At 36.9% G+C, this 22,136-nt stretch overlaps 1 protein-coding gene across 14 annotated transcripts in view; it reads right to left on the bottom strand.

The window, feature by feature from the left end:
* The window catches only part of ANK2 (ankyrin 2), a 624,289-nt gene that overhangs the window by 274,755 nt on the left and 327,398 nt on the right, over positions 1-22,136 (bottom strand). The window contains exon 1 of one of the 14 annotated variants that reach the window (XM_058293822.2): positions 651-10,093. The exons of the other annotated variants lie outside the window; for them this stretch is intronic. Within the exon in view, the coding sequence (XP_058149805.1) occupies positions 651-779 (129 nt within the window). The 5' untranslated portion in view covers positions 780-10,093. Of the gene's footprint in view, positions 1-650; positions 10,094-22,136 lie in introns of those variants that run through there. 14 annotated transcript variants of the gene reach the window in all.

The raw sequence follows: 22,136 nt of genomic DNA on the forward strand, positions 1-22,136 counted from the left end.
AAAATCATAGGATTAATGATAGAAACCAATATTAGAAATAAATTTAAATTTAAAAATGCAGAAACACAGCTCATTGCACCATTCTTCTTAGTGCAGTTTCACATAGGACAGTGCCAGCTTTCAGGAAGAAAAAGGAGTAAATAAAACCTGTAGTTTATCCTTAACCAGAAGTCTCTATCACATATATAGGATCAGTGAGAAGAGGCAGTGCTAAAGATCTAGCACTAGAGGTGAGGGAAAACCACCTTAACCCTTCAGCTGTAAATCAACCCCTTCCTTCTTTTATGACAAGTGCTTACAAATCACTTGGAGGAATAAAGCACCTGACTCTGAGACTGGATAAAGATCATTGAGAAAAACAGAGAAAAAGGAGTTTTTGTTTCTGGTTTTTTTGTGTGTGTATGCGTGTGTTTTTTCTTTTTCTTTTCTTTGCTTGATCAAAGCAAAGGAAATTCGCCCTGCTCAGGCATCTCCTCCCAATGCAGCAAATTTAGGCATGAGCCATAGGCTGCAAACTGAGCTTGGAAATGGTGCAGGGGAATGATGGAAGGAAGGGAGGGTGAAGTTGCCAGGTCTGAGACTGACACTTGCCTTGGAATGGTTCTTCAGGGAGAAAATGAGGGAAAGGGTTAAAGGGATGCTCCTCATACCTTTCTTTTCCGTTCCATTCGTTCCCGGGGGATTTTTCGTTGTTTTTTCCTCTCTCTCTCAAGGTTTTTTTCCTTTTCATCCAGTTCGGCCTCTCGAACTTTTTTAATAGAAGCAGCAGCGTGAGCCATTTTGCAGAGGAAATCAGTCAAAGCAGTTGCTGAGGATCAGTTTCCACTAAGCAGCAGTCCAGGTGATTTTAGAGCTCTATGGAGATGTGATTTTCCCCACCAGGGCAATGGCTGGCAGCCAGAACACTCACAAAATAATCCACTCCGCCCCCGAGCTAGGTCATAATCTTGCTTCAGCCTCTGCAGCACCCATAATTCACCACAACATACCAGTGTCCCAAGCCGAGCCCCTCCTGCAGCACAGAATTGCACACATGCGGGCATAGGTGTGCGCCCACACTCTGAACTGGTCCCGAGGGAAGGCGGAGCACTAGACTTCGAGCTCTTCAGCAGTTGGGTGGCCGCAAGTGCAGACAAGCATCCTGCTAGTTGAAAAAGCTTTCCTTAGGCACAGATCACCAATTGGAACTGTCTTTGGGGACTCCTCCAGACAGTCTGTGTCTTCTGACTGGAGCCAGGAAGAGGCCACCTCTGTGGAACTGCTAGGGGGTGGGCAGTTTATAGCCGCTTCCAGCCACACCTCTATGCAGGGTGAGGAGAAAATGGTGCAGTCTTGCTAAATGACTTGCCGCTGCCGCCGCTGCTGCCGTGTGGTACGCTGCTACTGCCGTTGCTACGGCTGCTCTGCTGTAGCACATGACATGAATTCCTGCCTTTTAAATCCCTCAGCCCTTCTCTTCTTCAAGGTTCATTTAAAGGAAAGAATCAATGTTGCATTTTTGGAGCAGAGCAGCACAGTTGGAATTACCTGCCACTGCCGTAGCAATTCTGGGGTGAGCATGTCTGGGAAGGGCTGGGTGTAGCCGGATCCTCACTGTCATTTACAGACCCACGTGAAGCTGCATTAGGGAACTGTATTAAGCAGGGAATAGAGAAGAGCTGCCAGTGAGTGTGCAGCATAATCTGGGCTCAGTGAGGTTATCCTGGGAGAAAGAGAGGGGTGCAAAATAGGGAGGAGGCCTGAGGTAGAGACAGAGAGAGGGGGAAGCAAGAAATGCCTAAAACCACCCTGTCCAGCACTCTTAGAAGGGCACACAGGTACTCATAATTAATTATTTTTATTAAATACCCAATTACCTTGAGAAGCAATGTGATGAAGTAAAGCAAGATTAATATTTCTGGATGTTCCTGTGTATGTACCCAATACAGAGATACAATGAAAGAAGAGAGGGGATATATAACCCATTAACTCAAAAAGACAAAATTCTCTATGCATTCTGACTGCATATACTGCCAGTTTCCAGAATTCTACCACAATTTCATCAAAGAGCAATAGGATGTCCCTCACTTTGTAATTATTCATCCCTGGCTAGAGACAGTTACAACACTGTGCTGTACATAGTGGATTATGTAAACCCTCCCCAGCACACACGCAACTGTCCCATTTTAGAAGAAAAGGGTTTTTTTTAAATGATGTATAATCTTTGACAGTTAAACAATATAATCTGATTCTAAAATTCCCTATTAAGAGAATATAATATTCAAAAGTGTTCTCATAGAAAATGATATATTTTTGTATTCTTGCCTTTAGGATGAATGAAGAATGTAAAGTCTCATATTTTATTCCATAGGAAGACAGTAAGCAGTAACTCTTCTAGGAGAGAGAATACTAATTTTCTATACTATTAGTGAGCTCTACACATTGTACATTACAGTGAAATAATGTGCAATTTTTCTTTTTGATCTAAACTAAATTGAAAGGAGTATCTAGTATGATTAACAAAATATCCCCCAAGCAAGCACAATGCGTTCCATGATAGGACAAAGAACCTAGCCCTTATTCTGACTCAAAAATCAGTCAAGGGAGAGAATAATCACTATGACATGGGCCAGTGTTGTATCTGTGACCCAATGGTTCATGGGCCACTCAATGGTACAATTACTTTCAGATATAAGGGACCATCCCTCTCTGACCTGAACAGCTGATAATTCATCTTCCAAAGCCAGGAGTGGGGATCAGCTTGTTGTTATCCAAGGCCTCCAAACTCCCTCTTCTGGAAATCTTTTACTCTACACAGAAACACATGTAGACATATAGGCTCCCTGAGAAGAGAAGGTGGATTTCAAGGGAACTCCTTTATCTCCTTTTGCAGGTGAGCTAACCAGGTGTGTTACCTGCACTTGCTATAACATGCTTCAAGTGTTGTCTCCTCAATGTTTTCTCAAGAGAATCAGCTGGTATCAAAATAGTCATTAGGAATGAGGATGGTTCAGGGAAAGCAGCAAGATTGGAGCACAGGGTGTTCTTAATGCCATCCGGCATTCTCTTTTCTTCTAAATACTTAAGTATTTACAACCCAGCAAGTCTCATTTGATTCGTGAGTGTCCTTTTAGCTGAATAACACTAGCCCCAACAAAATGCGGCTAAGCCTCTTACAGTTGTTTCCTTGTCAGTGAGGGTGACATCTTAAGTTTCTTCTGGGACAATGTCCTTCCCACTGCCCCTTTAGAATCTCTTTATCCTATGTCAAATTATTCTCTCCCCTTATAAATCTGTCATCAGGAAGGTGAGAAATCACAAGTACAACTAGACAAGAAATCGGGGAGTTCCTGCTGCCAAGAAACACTCATATATTTCATTATCCTACAATGACCCACCTGTAAAATCTGACAGTATCAGTATAATTATGCTGTATTCCAACTCCAGGAAAATTACACATTTGTAAAATTGCAACTCGATTTAACTTTTAGAAAACATTCTCAGGCACAATTAACAGTCTCCAAGACTCCCTCCACTTTGCTACAAACAAGCACGAGAACTCTTTCCATCGCTTTGTCTCATGAAGAAAAGGTGATGAATCAGATGTTAGTTTGTTAATTTGACTGACATAAATATTTCACAAAGCACTGCAATTGCCAATTCTTCAAAACAATAATTTTTCTTCTTTTCCTAAATTTTCTCATAATATCTCTAGATGTAACTGAGAAACAAAGTCATCCTGTTTTACCAATCAGGACATTAGAAGGCAAATGGCTTGTTCGATAGCGTTCCTGAAGTGGCAGCAACGGCAGGAGACTGAGGGTCCCTCTTCTGACTGTCAAATCATACCAGCTCAGGAGAAGCAACCACAGGCTCTACTCCTCAAATCACAAAACAAGAATTCTCAGACAACTAGCATGTATATTTTAAAATAATCATTCGCATGTCTTTTTTCAGCGTGTGAGCTTTTCATTTTTCTTTTTCCCAATCATAAGACATATTGCTCCAGTATGAGGTGGTTAATGGCATATAATCCATTCATTCTGGAATACTAGGCACAGCAGACATTCCAACACGGTGGTAACCTTGTCTCTCTAAACTACTTCATTCAACAGAGAGTTGTTGAGAAAATGATTATTTAAAATTATTCCTGCTTGTATATTTCTGTTACTTAAGCTTTTCTGTGCTTTCTGTTCGAAAGGAAAAAAAAATCTGTGTCAATTTACTGAGCAAAAAGAGCAGGGCACACTCACCAGTTGACCTCTGCACAGACAGGGCACCAGCTTCCAGTCCCAGGAGCTCACAGCCATTTAAATGATGCATGCACCGCATTAAAGGGGTCTTCCCTTCAAGCGTCCAGCAGAGATCTAATACTGGCTGAATTTTGAACTGACAACAAAAGCTGCTTCCTTCCACAACACATTTTAGCCATCAATGGGACAAGCTTGTGCCTGCCTTCAAAGGTAAGAACACACTGTCGTTCACATTTAAACTTGAGAGCCAGCATGGATAGATTGCCCTTCAGAGAGGACGCACCTCATTTTAGAGACAGAAGCAAAAATGGTCATTTGCTGTCCTAAGTGTCCAGCTCTCCATTGATCAGAACCCAAAGAAAAGCCTCTGCAGAAACCAGGCAGCATCAGGGCACCGTTCAATAACAACTGAGCCAGCCCTTCGTAACTTAACCCCCTTCTCCCTCTCCAGCCCCACCCAGGAAGAGGAGCCAGGAGAATAAACAGCATATATATGTCACTCCACCACAAATGGAATGTGGGTGGTAAGTGAGAAAAAAGCAGATGCACTACAAAGACAGTTCAAACATCATTAATCAGGAAAATAATAATAATAATGGTAACGTGGTCTCTTGAGCTATAAGCCAAGAGTTCCCTCTACCCAAGTTCAATGGTGTTTATCCATAGCTGAGACTTGTGTATGTTCTGAGACTAATGAATGGTCAGGATAAAACAAAGCAAACTGAACAAGTGACTAAATTGAAAATATGGCTGTAATTTGTTGTACCTGAAGCCAAAACCAAACTAAAGCAGGGTCTGCTAATAACATCATATATCCTGCTTGCCACAGATAACAATGTTTCTCTACAGATGTTTTGGTTAAAATTAGAATGCCCAAAGGTATCTTCCTTCTACTTTTGCTTCAGGGAGTAGAAGCAGGGACATTGGCAGCTCCAAGTCAAAAGAGGTGGTTTCCATGGTTTGGGATGGAGAAGCAGAAGCAGTTTCAAAACCACTACCTTTCTGTTTCTGAAACAAGCTCATAACTCTTTTTAAAGTTTCAAAGAAAAATTCCAGCTAGTAAAATAGTAAGCAAAGAGTGAAAAGATTCCCTCTGGAGGCCCTTTTACACAAAGAAAGTAAAGCCACACGAAGCGTAGGTCATAAATAGTTACCTTTCAGTCTCCACAGATCTCACTTAATACTGATTAAGTCTGGGGATTACAAGGCAACGGCAAAATCTGAGTGGTCAGAGCAAAGGGAAAGGAGCAAAAAAGGGAAATCTGAAAAAGCCAGAGTTCTGAGGGAAAGGGGATTCTATACATAACCTGTTTCTTTCTGCCTCTGCTTCAAACTCCAACCCATCCATTCTTTCCCGAAGTGGAACCCAGATGGCCAAAGATGAATGTGCATCAGCCCAGCTTGTGTAAATTGGAGTCTGCCTGTGTAAAACAAGCTGGATTTGCTCTTTGAAAAAAAAAAGTCTTTTGACAGAAAATCCTTCACTGCAGCATCTTCATCAAAGATATAATTTTTCTGTGCTCATTTTAATGGGAAATAAAGAAATGATTTCAGTCCAAAAAGTCAGAAAGGCCCTACAATGCTAAAATCTTTCTTCCTTTTAATTTACCATAGAGTGTCTTAAGTTGAAAGCATGAAAATTAATCTTAAAATTTGCCTTTTTCAATATTCCTTTTTAAAAATAGAAAATTTTCCCATTGTTCTTGCCTCATTAGTGCAAAGTTTCTATGTAGAGTGCCATCTTTTTATCAAATATAGCTACTGAGGGCCTTCTATGAGCCATGGATGAAGCACTGGGAATCCAGGAATGAAAAACTCAAAGTCTCTGCCCTCATGGAGGTGGTACTCCAGCCATTATAAGTGAATTATTTTCAGATTCACAAATTTCAAGTTTCAAGTTTCAAACTATTTCTAATTTTCTTCAAATGTCTTCTTGGGGCTGCTCTCTCCTCATAAATGATGTTGTATTCTGTGGCTCACTGACATTTTATTATGAAATGCCCAATGATTTTGGATAAGAAAGCCACATAGTCTATTAGGGATTGAAACATTGAGGTTAACTCTAACTTGAGCTGACAATTCGCTGTTGTCTTTTAAAACACATATAACTTCCGCTTTGGTTTCTAAGAGCTTTTCATAAAAGCTCAGATGTATTTCTTAGCCCTTTCACTTTGGTCAAATAAAAAAGACTGAGTTGTGGTTAAAATGTGAAAACTCATTCTCAAGCCTATTCATCCTGAAGATCCCTTAAGATGTTTTTGTATTTTTATTTATGTGCTGCCTCTTATACATAAAGAAATGTATATTTTCTTTAGAAATTATATTTTTACTGAAGAATTATATGCTAATGATTCTAGCATCTCAAAGGAAATGACTATTGGTAAGAGAGAAATAAGCTGATCAGTATTTAAAAGTTTTACATTTGCCTAATGTCAGTTAGAAGTGATAATCGCATAAATAGTTTGATAAAGAACATGTTTTAATTAGACTATTTGAAAAAGGAAGGGATTCGTTTTTCTATATGATTGGAACAAAACTTTTGTTATTCTCTATGTAACTGCAATTTAAGCCAGATGTAACAAATTTTTGTGAAATAATTTCCATTTGCATATAAATCAGTAATGTTTCAAAGCCAGGAAATGTGGGTTTAAATGAACAATTAATCTATACTTTATATGAATCATGACTTACAACACTCTAACTCGGTATTTTCTAGCCAGTAAAATAATTAACAGAAATGTTTCATTAATTTCAAAAGTAACAATAAGACAGCAAAAATGTAAACTGAGTATATCCAAATCTGCCGAAGTCACACATCAAAGCAGTGACAGAAGTTTTAATTCCAGTGCCCTTATCATTAAAACATGGACATAAACACTTCCAGTAATTCCAACAACCAATTCTTTGCTCAGTAGGTTCTCTGCACAGTGGCTCCTGCAATAAAATAAAAGACATAGAAAACATGTTGTCTCAACAACACACCACTCATCAAACAATCCCCTATGGCTGCATTTCTTTCATTCCAGAAAATTTAAGTGCAACCCTCTGGTAATTTTTCACCTAGTACAAATGACTGTTGTATCTATGGTAGTTAGTTATTTTTTAGAGTGGTATAAATATCTGGATTATTACTGCTTCTGAATGTGGCCCTATTTACCTAACCATCTTTTTCCCCCACTGATACAGAAAGAGCTTCCACAATCCATTTTCATTCTTTCATAAACAGACATGTGATACTATTTTTTTTCACTTTTTATTTAATTAATGTATAAAATAAAATCTGTTGCTAGGCATCCCAAGTTTCTTGCTTTATATATAGCCAGCACTTTTCATTTTATACCTACACATGCAAAGCATAAATGCAGAAAACGAAGTATAAAATTAAATCAAACCTCATTTCAGAGCTTTGGAAACCACATTTTCAGAGGTTAAGTGTTCTGTTTTTTTCTGGGCCATAGTCTATCACTTCTAAAATAAATCAGTCACCAAATTATTAAGCACCTACATATGCAGCATGTGTTTCCAGATATTGGGAGCCAGGTCATTCAGACCAATCCTCCCACTGAAAATAATTAGAAATGCTCAATAAAATATAAATAACTTCTCTGTTCCTTCTTAAAAGCAACAGAGAGTTGACATCATAATAAGGAATTACTCAGAAAAACTGATGGAAAATGAAACCACTGTGAGATAAGCAAGTACAGAAACTGCTTTTGCTTCCTGAGTGCCTTTCCCTGACAAATTTAAACTTTAAATATGAGTAAGAGAACAGAAATCAAAGGCCAATATCTACCTCTTAAAAAAAAAAAGACTATCTATACAAGGTCAAGAGTCTAACAGAGGCCCCTCTACCATCATTTGAGACATACTTTTAGGGTAAATACAGAGTAATAAGTAAATGGCTCTCTAGCAGATTTACAACCTGGGTTTCATTTCCCGGAGGCTCAAGGAAACTTAAGCCTTGAATTTAGTTTAGGGTGACCCCAAACATTTGTGACCATAGTTTGCCACAGTCTGGCAGAAGTAAATATATATATCTTCTCTGAAGGAAGGTACCTTCATCCTTGATTCAAATTATATGCCTAAATAAGTTTCCAAGTACAGTGACCTGCATAAAGTCAAAGGAAATTAGATACACAGTGGAAACTACAGACTAGAGAAACAGACTTATAAAAACTTCAAGGAATGGAACCATGAATAAGGCACTCTGACACAAAAGAAATGGATTAAAAGAAACAATTCTAGCTCTCAAAAACTATATCATCCTATTGGGAAGTTAAACATTCTGAACTCTTTGAGGGTAGACTTGTTTCATGTTTTTGGGTTTTTGTTTTTGTTTTTGGCATAGGATCAAAAACAAAGGTGTTAGAAAAATAAGCAATACAGGAAAAAAAAGAATAGTGAAAAATGTACTAGAGGTCTTCAGAAATCTATACCCTTTTCCTAAGGAAACTGTTTTGATAATGATGTAATGAATATTAGAGAACTGCATCTTTAAACATTTGAGAATTCAGAAACTTCATCAACTCACAACTTCCTTAATAAAAAAAAAAAAATCACCAAAATCCAACAAATAAACAAGATGCAATTGATATAATACAATAGAATACTTTTTCACAAATTAAGTTTTATATGAAAAACAAACATAATGGTTTAGGGAGGAACTTTAGGCAATGCTCAACTCAATTAACTTTGTAAAATAAAAACATCCACTTGGTTTTTACTGTCTCAAGTCCTACCATATACTTGGCTTTCGATCCAATAATGTCTTCCACGTTAAGTGAGTTTGCTCTCTTTCTCTGCTAATTTTCTTAAAGACAGAATAGAAGCTCTCTGACAAAACTTTACTTAACATCTCTGTTCTCTCTCAAATCGAAAATTTTTGAGCATTCTTTTCCCTTTAGTAAAGTTACATTCTTACCAGAAGCCAGGTAGTTTATTCCCAACTTTTTGTCCCACTTGTAGTTGTTATTGAAATATGATTGCAAAAATATTTTTTTCATGAAAATCATTATGAATACTTTGGAAGGACTTGATAAAGAGGGGACCTTAAGAAATATTGCTGTTGAATCATGGATTTGACTGAAACAAATGTAAAAGATTGAGAGGGGGTTGGAAACATTTAGAAATTCTCTAATCAGGTTGTTTTACAAGTATCTTATGTATGTGTGCATGTATCACTTTTTATGATTCTCCACCTTAATCATCTTTTTAAATTAATGGAATAAATAAAAGTTTTGACTCTATTGTTTGGTATAGGTTCTTGAGTTGAGGTTTTGAATCCCAACCGTAGACTCTATAACCTTAGGTACATTACCAAACTAATGTAGACTTTAATTTCATTATATGTAAATGGAGATAATTATGCCTACCTAACGGAACCAAGCAAGGAAGCATCTGGTAGGTGCTCGGTAAGTGACCACCTACAGCAAAATCTAAGTGGTTTTTAATATTGTTCTGAGAAAAAACATGAATATAAAAACGTGAAAGGAAAGAAACGTAGACTTGCAAGATAGAAACAAAATGGGGGAAAACGGACTTTGGCCCAGTGGTTAGGGCGTCCGTCTACCACATGGGAGGTCCGTGGTTCAAACCCCGGGCCTCCTTGACCCGTGTGGAGCTGGCCCATGCGCAGTGCTGAAGCGCGCAAGGAGTGCCCTGCCACACAGGGGTGTCCCCCGCGTAGGGGAACCCCACGCGCAAGGAGTGCACCCATAAGGAGAGCCGCCCAGCGCGAAGGAGGGAGCAGCCTGCCCAGGAATGGCGCCGCCCACACTTCCCGTGCCGCTGACGACAACAGAAGCGGACAGAGAAACAAGACGCAGCAAAAAGACACAGAAAACAGACAACCAGGGGAGGGGAGGGGAATTAAATAAATTAAAAAAAATAAATCTTTAAAAAAAAAAAATGGACGGATTAGGAGAAAGATAGGAAACCCCTGTTTTGGGTTGAATTGTACCCCTCTAAAATAAATGTTGAAGTACTAACCTCCAGTACCTCAGAATATAAACTTAGTTGGAAACTGGGTTTTTGCAGATATATTTAGTTAAGTTGAGGTCATACTGGGTAGGATCGGCTCTTGATCTGGTGTGACTGGAGCCCTTATACAAAGAGAAGAGATGCAGGGACAGGGGAGGCGGTCATGTGAAGATGGAGGCAGAGACTGGAGTTCTGCAGCTACAAGCCATAGACGGCCAAGAAAGGCCATCACCAGAAGCTAGCAAGAGGCAAGGAAGAATTCTTTCCCAGAGCTACCAGAGAAAGCATGGCCCTGCCCACATCTTGATTTCAGACTTCTAGCCTCCACAGCTGAGAGGAAGTAAATTTCTGTAGTTTTAAGCCACCAAGCTCCTGGCAATTTGTTACGGCAAGCCTAGGATACTAATACACACCCCAAAAATAGTATGTATGAAAAGTGATTATTGATCACTTTGTATGAACAACATCATTAATAAGTTCACACATCATAAAGATTATTTGTAATGATGGACTCAAAATTTATAACAAAGTGGAATGAGCTTTAATATCAGTGAACATGTATGCCTGAGAAAATATTTATTAGCCCCCATGGAAGTAAAGCTCTTTAAATTTCTATTACGTAAATGGCTCAGTGCCAAATATTTAGAACAGATCTTCCTTAATCAGACAGAAGGGAAGCCCCACATGAGCTTGTTTTGAATAGAAAAACAAAGATTACCATTTGACTACCAAATAGGCAGAGTTGCAAGTGGTTCGGTAATGGGTCCTTTTACAAATAGACTTACTACCAAGGCAACGTAATAAGTAGTCAGGAGATGGAACTGACTTTTCCATTCTATAATTGGATCCCTGAAATCCAGTTTTAGCAAAGGGCAGAAACTGGTCCCATTACAGGAGTAAACACAGCAGCGCACTGTTAACCACCCTATCAGTTTGTCACACCTGTACAATAATGTGAAGAAAGTCTGGCAAAAGGAAATGCCTTTATTTGTTCATAAAATTAAAAATAAAAGGTGACCTTTTGCCAAACAAAACAAACACAAACAAATGAAGAAACAAGACATACAGTCATACAGTAAGAACACTCTTACAATTGAGGACAAAATCCAATAAGAGGAATTTTCCTAATTTGAGCATCATTCTGCTTATGTATTTTCCTTGCAGTGTAAGCATTAGGATTTTTACAGGGGGAAAATATTTATGATTCTATCTAAGAAGAGCTGACTTTGAATTTGGAAATGTATATTTGGATAAATCAGAATGAAGGGTTTTGATTGTGCCTGGCATGATGCTGGGGTTCTGCAGTGGCAGCTTGGGGCTCTTGTCCAATTAGAGCTTATCTGATTTTATCTTGTTTACATATTGGAAAACTCTATTTTAAGAAAAGAATCTGCTGTTAAAAAAGAATCTGAAAACCACTGATACAAACTATATAAATTTGTTGTCATGTGCGTTTGCAGAAATTAATGGAGGTTGGTAGCCCTCTGCTGGATGAGAGAGATTAAATCCACTTGCTCTAAAGTACTATTTGAGGAAATATTTTCCTAAGGCTTAGATGACTGCTTCTTTGAATGCTTGTTACATTTATTTTTTTGTTTACTGGATAGTTTTCTGTTTTGCAGGAAAGAGCCAGGAAATATCTCCTGTGCCAACCATACAATATAACATTAGGCGAGAAGAACTTAATACAAATTACAAGTTAAAAACACTGCAATCTTTTTTTGGTAGAAATAGAAATAGAAATTGAGACAAACAAAAAAAGTAAAATTAGAGCATCAAGAATGTATTTGTAGCTTCTTTTTTGTCAAATTACTACCTAGTACTCTTAACCTCATTCTAGGTTAGCTCAAAATAATTATAACTAATTTAAAAAATATTATCTATTGATAGAGTCTCAAACTATACATTAACATATTTTAAGCCATATATAGTCTTACACATTTGGGTCATACAGTACATTAGACTCTTTGTATGGAATAAAAATTTTCTAAATATGTTGGCAGAATTATTCTAGAATATTCAACTCCTTATTTGGATGTACAAACACAATTATGGCAGGCACTGGAACAATACTGTCTTAACAGAAAATGTTCCCCAAATGAATCTTAATGCTTTTATCAAACCCAGCTGGATCACTATTAGATGTATGTCTGAAAGTCTCAAGAGTAAGGTTTAAAAATGCAGAGACAGAAAGCACATTAGAGGTTAACAGAAGATGGAGAAGAGAAGGGAGAGTTGTAGCTTCATGGGTAGAAAATGTTTGTGAATTTTAGGAAAAAAATACTAAGGTTTTGAATAAGTCTAGAAATATTCTCTTACAATCTTGAATAGACTTTCATTAATTTTATCCCACATATCTAATCTTTTCAAAGTCCTATCCTCTTCTTTTATTGCTTAAAACTGCCCCCTCACTTTTGACCTTCTCTTACCTGTCTTCGTATGCCTACCCTCTGTCCCCACTGCTTCCTAGACCAACTGATAAAACACTGCCTGGTCCACAGGCTCTTCAAGACTCCTCTCCTCACAGCAGGAGACACTTGATATTCACTTCCCGGTTCTGCTGATCTTGTCCTGAGGCAGGAAGGGTTTAAGGAGTTATTTTTAAGTTCTCCAAAATGCTGGGTCAATTCATCTTGGTACCCCAGTTCAGATAACTTGATTTATGCTTTGATGTCAAAATGCAGTCCCAACCTTAGCTATATAACATGCCTAGGACTCCAGAAGTGCTACTTGCTGACAAGATTTTCCTGTTATCAATTAACCATCATTCCACTGAATCCTGAAAATCCTTCTCCTGAATTCTCATCTCCAAGCATTGTCTGCTGCTGCAACACTCCTGTCACTTACATTCAACGTTCTCAATCCTATTGGGTTACCACTTATTTGCTTGGGGCCATTGATATACCTATCGTGTATATCAAATCTAGCTATTTCCTGTCCCTATTGTTCATCTTTCTTAACTAGACACTGGGTCCCAAGATATTGCACTTGTTACTAAAAATATGTTCTTCACCCTTACCCATTTTTTATTCCACCAATTATAAATCACAGACCCACTTCTCTTGCTTTTTCCTATGAGTCTATCATCCATTTTTCCCAATTACACGTTTTTAACAAATCCTCTCTCTTCCTCAAAACAACACTCTTAATTTGTAATGCTCTCTTTGTGATAAAGGTTTTAAAATTTTTAAGAAGGCAAAAAACTTGCTTTTCTTTTTCTTCTCATTGCCTAACATAGAATTCCCACCATCTATCAAAATCACAAACCCATAGCATCTAATTTAAGGAAGAAGGAAAAAAGATCTTAGCATTTCATCTAAGGAATAGAGTGCTAATAAGCAGGGGTTATACCCTTAGCTTATTATCAAAAAAAAAAAGAACAGTCTAGGGAATGATAATGTGGACAAGAGATTTAACATTTAACCATTTTCAAATGCTCATGTCATACCCCAGGTTTCTCAGCCCTTAGATATTTTGAAAAAGTACTGCTTAAGTCACCTTTCATCTATTTTCTGGGAGAAGCAACTAGAGGACTTGGTGAGGAAGGAAATAAAAATTATAACTAATATTTTTTAACTTACTAAAACCTAAAGATCTGTGTTTTATTACAAATCTAGGCTTAAATGTCTTACTCTTGTTTTACATTTAAGCAAACATTTAAATGGGCATACATATTCCATTTCTTGAAAAATGACTAATGGATACATCTAATATAGACACTCTATCAATTTTATATAGCTGACTTTTAAAACACTGACAATAAAAGCTTATATTCCAAAATATTGATGAATCATTAAAGGCACAAGTAATACTCAGTAATGCATTTCCAGAAATCCTGCATGCTTCAAAAGTACTAAAGCAATATTTTAACTATATTTCGCTTAGTGCTAAGGAGGATTCTAAATTATTTTGGTCACTTAAAATAAATTCATGATGATATATACTGAAGGAACTTTTGACTACTTTCAAAAATTGCCATTGAAACATTACTAACCGTTTTTCCCTTCATTTCAAAACACATTTTCCACTTAAAAGAAATCTTCAGTCATTGCTAATACTATTTTTAAAACAATTGATATTTTTGTACCATGAAGGGTATCAAACTCAGTCAATTCCTGTCCATCTAAGAATTTATTTCTTAGCATTTAGTGCTGTCTTTTCTTATATGGATGCTATAAAAAAATAAAATGAATACAAGAGTATGAAAAGTTTCAAGTCATCTCGACGTAAACTGCATCAGAGTACCTGCATTCCGCTTAAGGCCAATTTCAATTCATGCTATGGATTAGCAAATGAAGTTGCAAATCACATCAGGGGTAGACAAATAAGGATTGTATTTACACAGGTTTGATAAGACAGCTAATATGTTAAATAAAAATATTTTTCTAAATAGGTTAAGAAAATTAAATTAGGTAAACAAAACTAGGAAGAAAATTCTGTGAGGAACAGTACAAAATAAAATAGCATGTTGTTTCAACTTTTTCTTTTGTTCTGTTTCCTCATCCTTCCCTTTCCCCACCTTGTGTCATGCTTTCCTTTTGATCCATAGAGAACTAGATAGGCAGAGGAAAATAACTTGGAAGAATGGAGAGAAGGAGAAAACAGTCAGTACTGGGGGCAAATACAAAGGAGAGAAGAAGGAAGAGGAAAATGCCCTGGACATTCAGCTCAGTATGGTTATGTGGTTACAAGATACCTTGAAATATTTTCTAAGTTACTAATAACCTCCTTGTCACCAAATCTAATAGAGATTTGTCAGTACTCATATTATTTGACTGGTTCACAGTGTTTTACACAGTTGAACATTCCTTCCTCTTGTTTTCTCAGCTCCTTCCTCAGTTCTGGGTCTCTAGATTCTCCCAGTTTTCCTCTTGTCTTTTCAGCTATGCCTCAGTCTTCTTTGGATTGTCTTCCTTCGCCATCAGAAATCAAATGTTGCAGTTACTCTGAACTGTCCTAGGGCATCCTGGCTCCTCATCCTATCCACACACCCTATACACAGCAGCTATCCCCATGGTTTTACATCACATTTCTATGCCAAATCCAAAGTTTCTATCTATGGCTCTGACTTTTATCTGAGCTGCTCACTTGACACAGCCATTTGGATATCTTAGAGGTATCTCTGGATCTTTCCCCACAAATGTGTTCCTTCTCCAGACTTCCCCATTTCAGTGACCCAGCCAAAAACCTTGGAATTGTCCATATTCAATCTATCCCTGAGTCTTGTAAATGTTTCCACCAAAATGTATTGCCCATCTCTCTACCTTTTCTCATCTCCACAGTCTCCAGCATCATGATCTCTCACCAGTTCTATTACAATAACCTCCTATTCGCTACCCACTTCTACTCCTTTCCTCCTCCATTCCTTTCAATACAAAAGTGTTAAACTATAAATTGGATCCTGTTTAGCAATTGCCTAATCAATGTTGATGGAATACCAATGAACTTAGTAACCTATGTCCAAATGCTTAATGTTCTTAAAAGCCTTCATGATCTGACACATTTCTTTGCTCCTCTTTCTGAATATACTCCACCGTAATATACTGTATAATATACTGACCTTTCAGTCCCTATGTGCAAAAAACTCTTTTCTGCTTCAGGACTTGCACATGTTCTTCCATCTGCCTGAATTGTCCTCATTCTTCACCTGGCTCATTCTTCGAAACTCAGTTGCACTATCACTTGATCATAGCAGCTTCCTCTGATACTTTCCCAACCCAAGCCAAATTAGGCCTCCTTGCAAACCTCTTTTATAACATCTTATGTTTTCTTTCATAGCATCTATCACCATGTCTAATGATATAGTTAATTGGGCTCTTAGTAATTTAATATAGTTTCCTCCACTGGAATATAAACTCCACTAAGGTGAGTTCCTGGTGCCAAAGTCATTGACTGGAACATAGTATGGGCTCAGTAATTTTTTGTTGGAAGTATGGAAGAATGCAGGCATAAATGAATGCATGAATGAAGATTTGTTGATAAATAAGAACAACCTAAAGGAATGCTGATGATTAAAAATGCTAAAATTGTATATTTCTAAAGTCCAGCTATACCACTAAAGATTAGAATGTCACACTTCCTTTGGGTTCAATATTGAATTTCTTAGAGAAATTAAGAGATTTTTCCTTTTCATAGATAGAATAAAATACTATCTCTGCAAAAAGAAAAAAAAAAGCTCTGTATTTAATCAAAGCCTGATTTTTCTGCCCTATAGGGAGAAATATCAAATTCACTCATAAATGCAAAAACCTATAATTATGATTTTATTCATATACACACATCTGGAAAGATATTATATATATTGACAAACTATCTATAGCTATCTCTGTAATTTGGAAAAAAGTTCTTGTTTTTTTGTATTGTTTTAGGGTTTTTTTTCCATAGTTTACATTAGGGTTCACTCTTTGTGTTGTACATTTCTAAAGTTTTTGACAAATGCATGATGTGATGCATCCACCTTCACTGTATCATATAGAAGTTTCTCGGTATCATATAGAAGTCTTCTGTGCTTCACCTCTTCATCCCTTTCCCCAACCTCTTCCCCCAACTCCAAATCTCTGGCAACCACTGTCTTTTTACTTTCACTACAGTATTGCCTTTTCCACATTGTCATAGAGTTGGAATCCTACAGTATGTATCCTTTTCAGATTGGCTTCTTTCATGTAGCAATATACATTGTTCCTCCATTTCTTTTTGTACTTGATAATGTACTTCTTATTGTTGAGTAAGTCCAATGTATGAATATACCACAGGTTATCCATTCACCTACTGAGAAACATTTTGATTTCTCCAGTGTTTGGTAATTATGAACAAAGTTGTCATAATCATTCACATGCAGGTTTTTATGTGGACATAAGCTTTCATCTCATTTTGTTAAACATCTCAGAATGTGATTACTGGACTATGTTTAGCATTGTAAGAAACTGCCAAACTATTTTCCAAAGTGACTTTCATTTTGTATTCCCAAGAGCAATGAATGAAAGTATCTGTTGCTCCATATCTTTACTAGAATTTGATATTGGTAGTTTTTTTGTTTTGTTTTGCTTTGTTTTTTGGATTTTAGTCATTCTAGTAAGTGTGTAGTGGTATCTCATTGTTTTAATTTGCAATCCCTTAATGACATGATATTGAGCATGATTTGTATGATTTTTTGCATTCTATGCATCATCTTAGTGAGGCCTCTATTCAGATATTGTACACATTTTTTAAAAATTAGGCTGATAGTTATTCTATTAAGTTTTAAGTATTCTTTGTCCTGCCAGTGCACCCAGTTTGGAATTTATACTTCCCAGTGTGACAAAGTTGGACTCAGTTGTGGTTTTCCTACACAAGGCACTTCTGCCCCTTCTATTTGAACCTATCGTTAGTACTAGAGTTGATAGGTTTATGTCTAAGAGACTTAAATCTTTGGGCTGTCCATGTGCCAGTTGGACCCTGAATCTCAACAGCATTCCAACACCTACTCTCTAGTTCATTGGCCTCACCCAGGACAACTAACAAGGAGATGATGATGGACTACAACCATCCCAAGGAACAGAGAGACTCTGCAACTGCAAACAAGATAGAACCATCCATCTACCCCATGGTATCTAAACCCCCTCTCAATTAGAGGTAGAGTGGGCATCACCATCCCAGAATCCTAAGGATTTGGGAATGAAAGATGGACCTGGGTGGACTTACTGTTATTCCACTATAGATTTATTGTGATTTTAGCAATGGAAGAACTGTTATCATTGATGTGGAGGCAGTGGCCACTGGAAGCTCTGAGAAGAGGGAGAGGGAAAAATAGGTGTAATAATGGGGTATTTTCAGGACTTGGGAATTGTCCTAAATGACATTGCAATGACAGATACAGACCATTATATATCTTGTCATAACTTACAAAATGTGAAGGAGAGAGTGTAAACTACAATGTAAACCATAATCCATGCTTAGTGGCAGTCCACCAAAATGTGTTTATCAATTGTAAGAAATATACCACACTAATGATGGATGTTCTTAATGTGGGAAAATGTGGGAGGGGTAGGGTGTGAGGCACATGGGAATCCCCCCTTTTTTATGCAACATTCATGTAATCTAAGTATCTTTTTTTTAAAGTATATTATAAAACAAACAAAAAAAAGTTCTTTGTCTATTTGGGGTACAAGTCTGTTGGAGATTAGTTCATGTTCCCGACAAAGAACACTCCCAGGCTTCAGCCCCTGGTCCTGTGGGTGTGAATCCATTTGTAAACAGGACTTTTGAAGATGTTTTTGGTTAAGGTGTACCCAAACTGAAGGAGGTAGCTTTTAACCCAACATGGCTGAAGTCCTCATAAGCAAAGGAAATTGGTCACAGAAAAGAGGTGACAGGGAGAAGCCAGAAGGCAGAAGTCAGCAGAACCCAGAAGAGAAAAGAGAAGACATCAAGTGTATCATCATATGATAGAAAAGCCAAGGACCAAGGATTGCTGTTAGCCAGGCCCAGGATGCCACAGTCTTCAGAATGAAAGTATCACCTTGCTGATACCTTAGTTTTGGACTTCTAGCCTCGAAACGATGAGCCAATAAACTCCCTTTGTTGAAGCCAACCTACTGCTAGGTATTTGTCTTAGCATCTTGGGAAACACAAAGTTCTTCATCAGATATGTGTTTTTCAAATATTTTATCCCTGTCTGTGGCTTATCTTTTCATGCTCTAAACAGTCTTACAAAAAGCAAATATTTTTAATTTTAATGAACTTCAACTTATTAATTTTTTCATTCCTATATCATGCTTTTGATAGCTGTCTCTAAAAACTCATCACCAAACCCAAGTCACAGATTTTCTTCTTTGTTATCTTCTAGAAGTTTTATAACTTTGCATTTTACATTTAGGTCTATGATCCATTTTGTGAAAGGTGCAAGGTCTGTGTCTAGATTCAATTTCTTTTTGCTTGTAGATATCCAGTTGTTCAAGCACCATTTGTTGAACAGACCATTCTCCAATGAATTGCTTTTGTTCTTTTGTCAAAGATCAATTGACTATATTTGTATGGGTCTATTTCTGGGCTCTCCTGTCTGTCCCATTGATCTATTTTTTCACCAATACCACACCGTCTCTATTATTGTGGCTTTATATTGAGTCAGGAAATCAGGTAGTGTTTGTCTTCCATCTTTGTTGCTTTTCTTAGGTATCATGTTGGCTATTCTGGTCTTTTATCTTTCCATATAAACTTTAGAATCAGTTTGTCAATATCCATAAAATAATTTGCTGAGATTTTGACCGATTTTGACATTGAATTTATAGATCAAGTTGAGAACTGACATCTTCACAATATTGCATCTTCCTACTAAAGACCATGAAATGGCTTTAATTTTTAAATCAGGGTTTTGACACATAGATCCTGTATATATTTTACTAGCTTCATACCTAAATATTTCATATTTTTGGATGTTAATGCAAATGGTATTGCACTATAAATCTCAAATTCCCATTGTTCATTGCCGGCATATAGGAAAGCAATTGACTTTGGTATAAGAACGAGTTAGGAAGTATTCCTTCTGCTTCTGTTTTCTGGAAAAGATTGTAAAGAATAGGTATCATTTCTTCCTTAAATATTTGGTAGAATTCATCATTGAAACAAACTATGTCGGTGCTTTCATTTTTTGAAAGTAAGCAATTATTGATTTTATTCAATAGTGATATGCTTATTAAAGTTATCAATTTTTCCTATGTGAATTTTGACAGATTTAGTTTTTCAAGGAATTAGTCTGTTAGCAAATTTGTGGGCACAAAAGTGTTTCATAATATTCTTTATATATTTTTAATATCTACAGGATCAGTAATGATGGCCCCTTCTTTATGATATCAGTAATGTGTGTTTTCTCTCTCTCTCTTTTTTTTTTTTTTGTTAACCTGGCTAGAGGTTTATCAATTTTATTGATCTTTCCAAAAAAACTAATTTTTGGTTTTGTTGAGTTTCTTTATCATTTTACTGCTTTCAATTTCATTGAATTTTGCTCTAATTTTTATTATTTATTTTTTGCAAGCTTTAGATTTATAGTGCTCTTTTTTTGTCAAGGATCCTATGGTGGTAGCTTAGATTATTGGATTTTGGATCTCTTCTTTTCGAATATATGCATTCAATTCTGTAAATTTCCCACTAAGCACTGTTTACTGTTTTGATTTACTCTTCCGTATTTTCTAATTTTTCAAAATAGGTTTAACACAATTTCATAGGCAAATATAGAAACAAAATGGAAACTCTTAGACATGGCTTGCTGAAGATCACATGGCTAGTATTTATTCATCACTAAAATGGGTTAGACTCTATTGAGCATTCTTAATCAAATCATAAGTGTGTTATATATTTATGTGTATGTGCAATAGAAAAATAGCTATTGCTATTTTGGCTTCTTGTCTGAGCTAATGACTAAACCAAATTTCAAAGTTAGCTTTGAAAAAACTAAAATAATTAACAGTGCTTCACAGCTCTGATTTCTGTGAATCTGTCTACATAGCCTCTTGATTGAATCTGAAAATTAATGCACCTTCAAAATGGGTCAACCCTAAGCAAAAATGAGAAAGTTGTTGCTCATGCAGTGCCTCTTGAAATAAATATGTAGGAAAAGCAGGTAGCTCTGAAAGTGATTTAACACTAATCAATCCTAATTTTTTTGCCTTTGAATTAGGAAAAGGGTAAACTTTGATAACACAACATACTCTCTGGCTATGCACTTTGGGCACAATTTGCATACCAGAATCTATTTGTCTAACTATAATAGCTAGAAGTAGCCAGATCTACTGGATAGAACATTGACTAAGATTCACTCAGAAAAGAAGAAATTACACTGCTGTGTGTCCTGAATTCATTCATAACCCATATTGCATAAGTACTATTAATTTAAACCTAGCAGGGAGCTCAAGGGGAAATACAAGTAGAATATAACTTTCTTTGGTCAGGATTTACAGGAATGAATACTTGTCATCAAGGCACAGTGGCACAATTTGTTGCAAATATCACAATTAAGAAATCAAGGACATCTTACAGACAATTCTAGCATAGCAGGGAGAGACTGAGTTACTTGGAATAAATCTAATGAGATAAAAAGGAAGAGTGTCACTGGACAATCCTGTAAATAACAGACAATCTTATCCTGAAGAATAATTATATGAATGGTCATATTTTGTCATGGAAAGGGCCAAATAAATTAGCCCTTGATGGCCTTAGAGGCAATTAATACTGGTTTGGCCCAAGGTACATATTATTGTAAAAGGAAGCACAATTTAATGGTTCATTTTAGTGAAATCTTAGCTTGAATGAAAACCAGCTTTAGGCAAATTGGGTGGACCAGTACGGCGGGCCTTCCAGATGCCTGCTTACATGAGGTAATGTGCCAAAGTTGGCTTATTCTTTAATAGCTGTTCTTCCACCTTGCTTAGATTTTTAAAAACATTAGTGGAAATAACTAATCTCTTAGATGGCACATGGCTGCCGGAGTAAAGTCTAAATTTCTCAGCGTCATCTGAAGCCAAGTGTGTTTATGTGACTAAGTGATGGCCAATATGTTAAAAAAAAAAAAAAACAGAATCGTTTCCAACTTGTGGAACTGTCCTTAAGGGCAAGGCATGAATTCCCCTCCCCACCTCTTTTAGCTTCCTTGATTGTTCAAGCAAATACTATGCAATGGCTTGGCATAAAAAATTCAATTTTATTTTATTCATAAATGACTCCAATAATAAGATTGAAATCCATACTAATCGAGTTGGACCACACCTTAACTGAAGTAACCTCATCAAAAGTTCCTGCTTACAATGGTTTTGCATGCCCAGGAATGAATTAAGTTTAAGGACATGTTTTATGGGGTGCACACAGCTCCAATCTACCATACCACCATTTTGCATTGTACTAGACAGGATGGTTAGAGCTGAGCTATCAGCTCAGGCTGTGAGCTGCAAGCCTCAT

The sequence above is a fragment of the Dasypus novemcinctus genome, chromosome 1, assembly GCF_030445035.2.
Source record: "Dasypus novemcinctus isolate mDasNov1 chromosome 1, mDasNov1.1.hap2, whole genome shotgun sequence".
NCBI classification, from domain to species: Eukaryota; Metazoa; Chordata; class Mammalia; order Cingulata; family Dasypodidae; genus Dasypus; species Dasypus novemcinctus.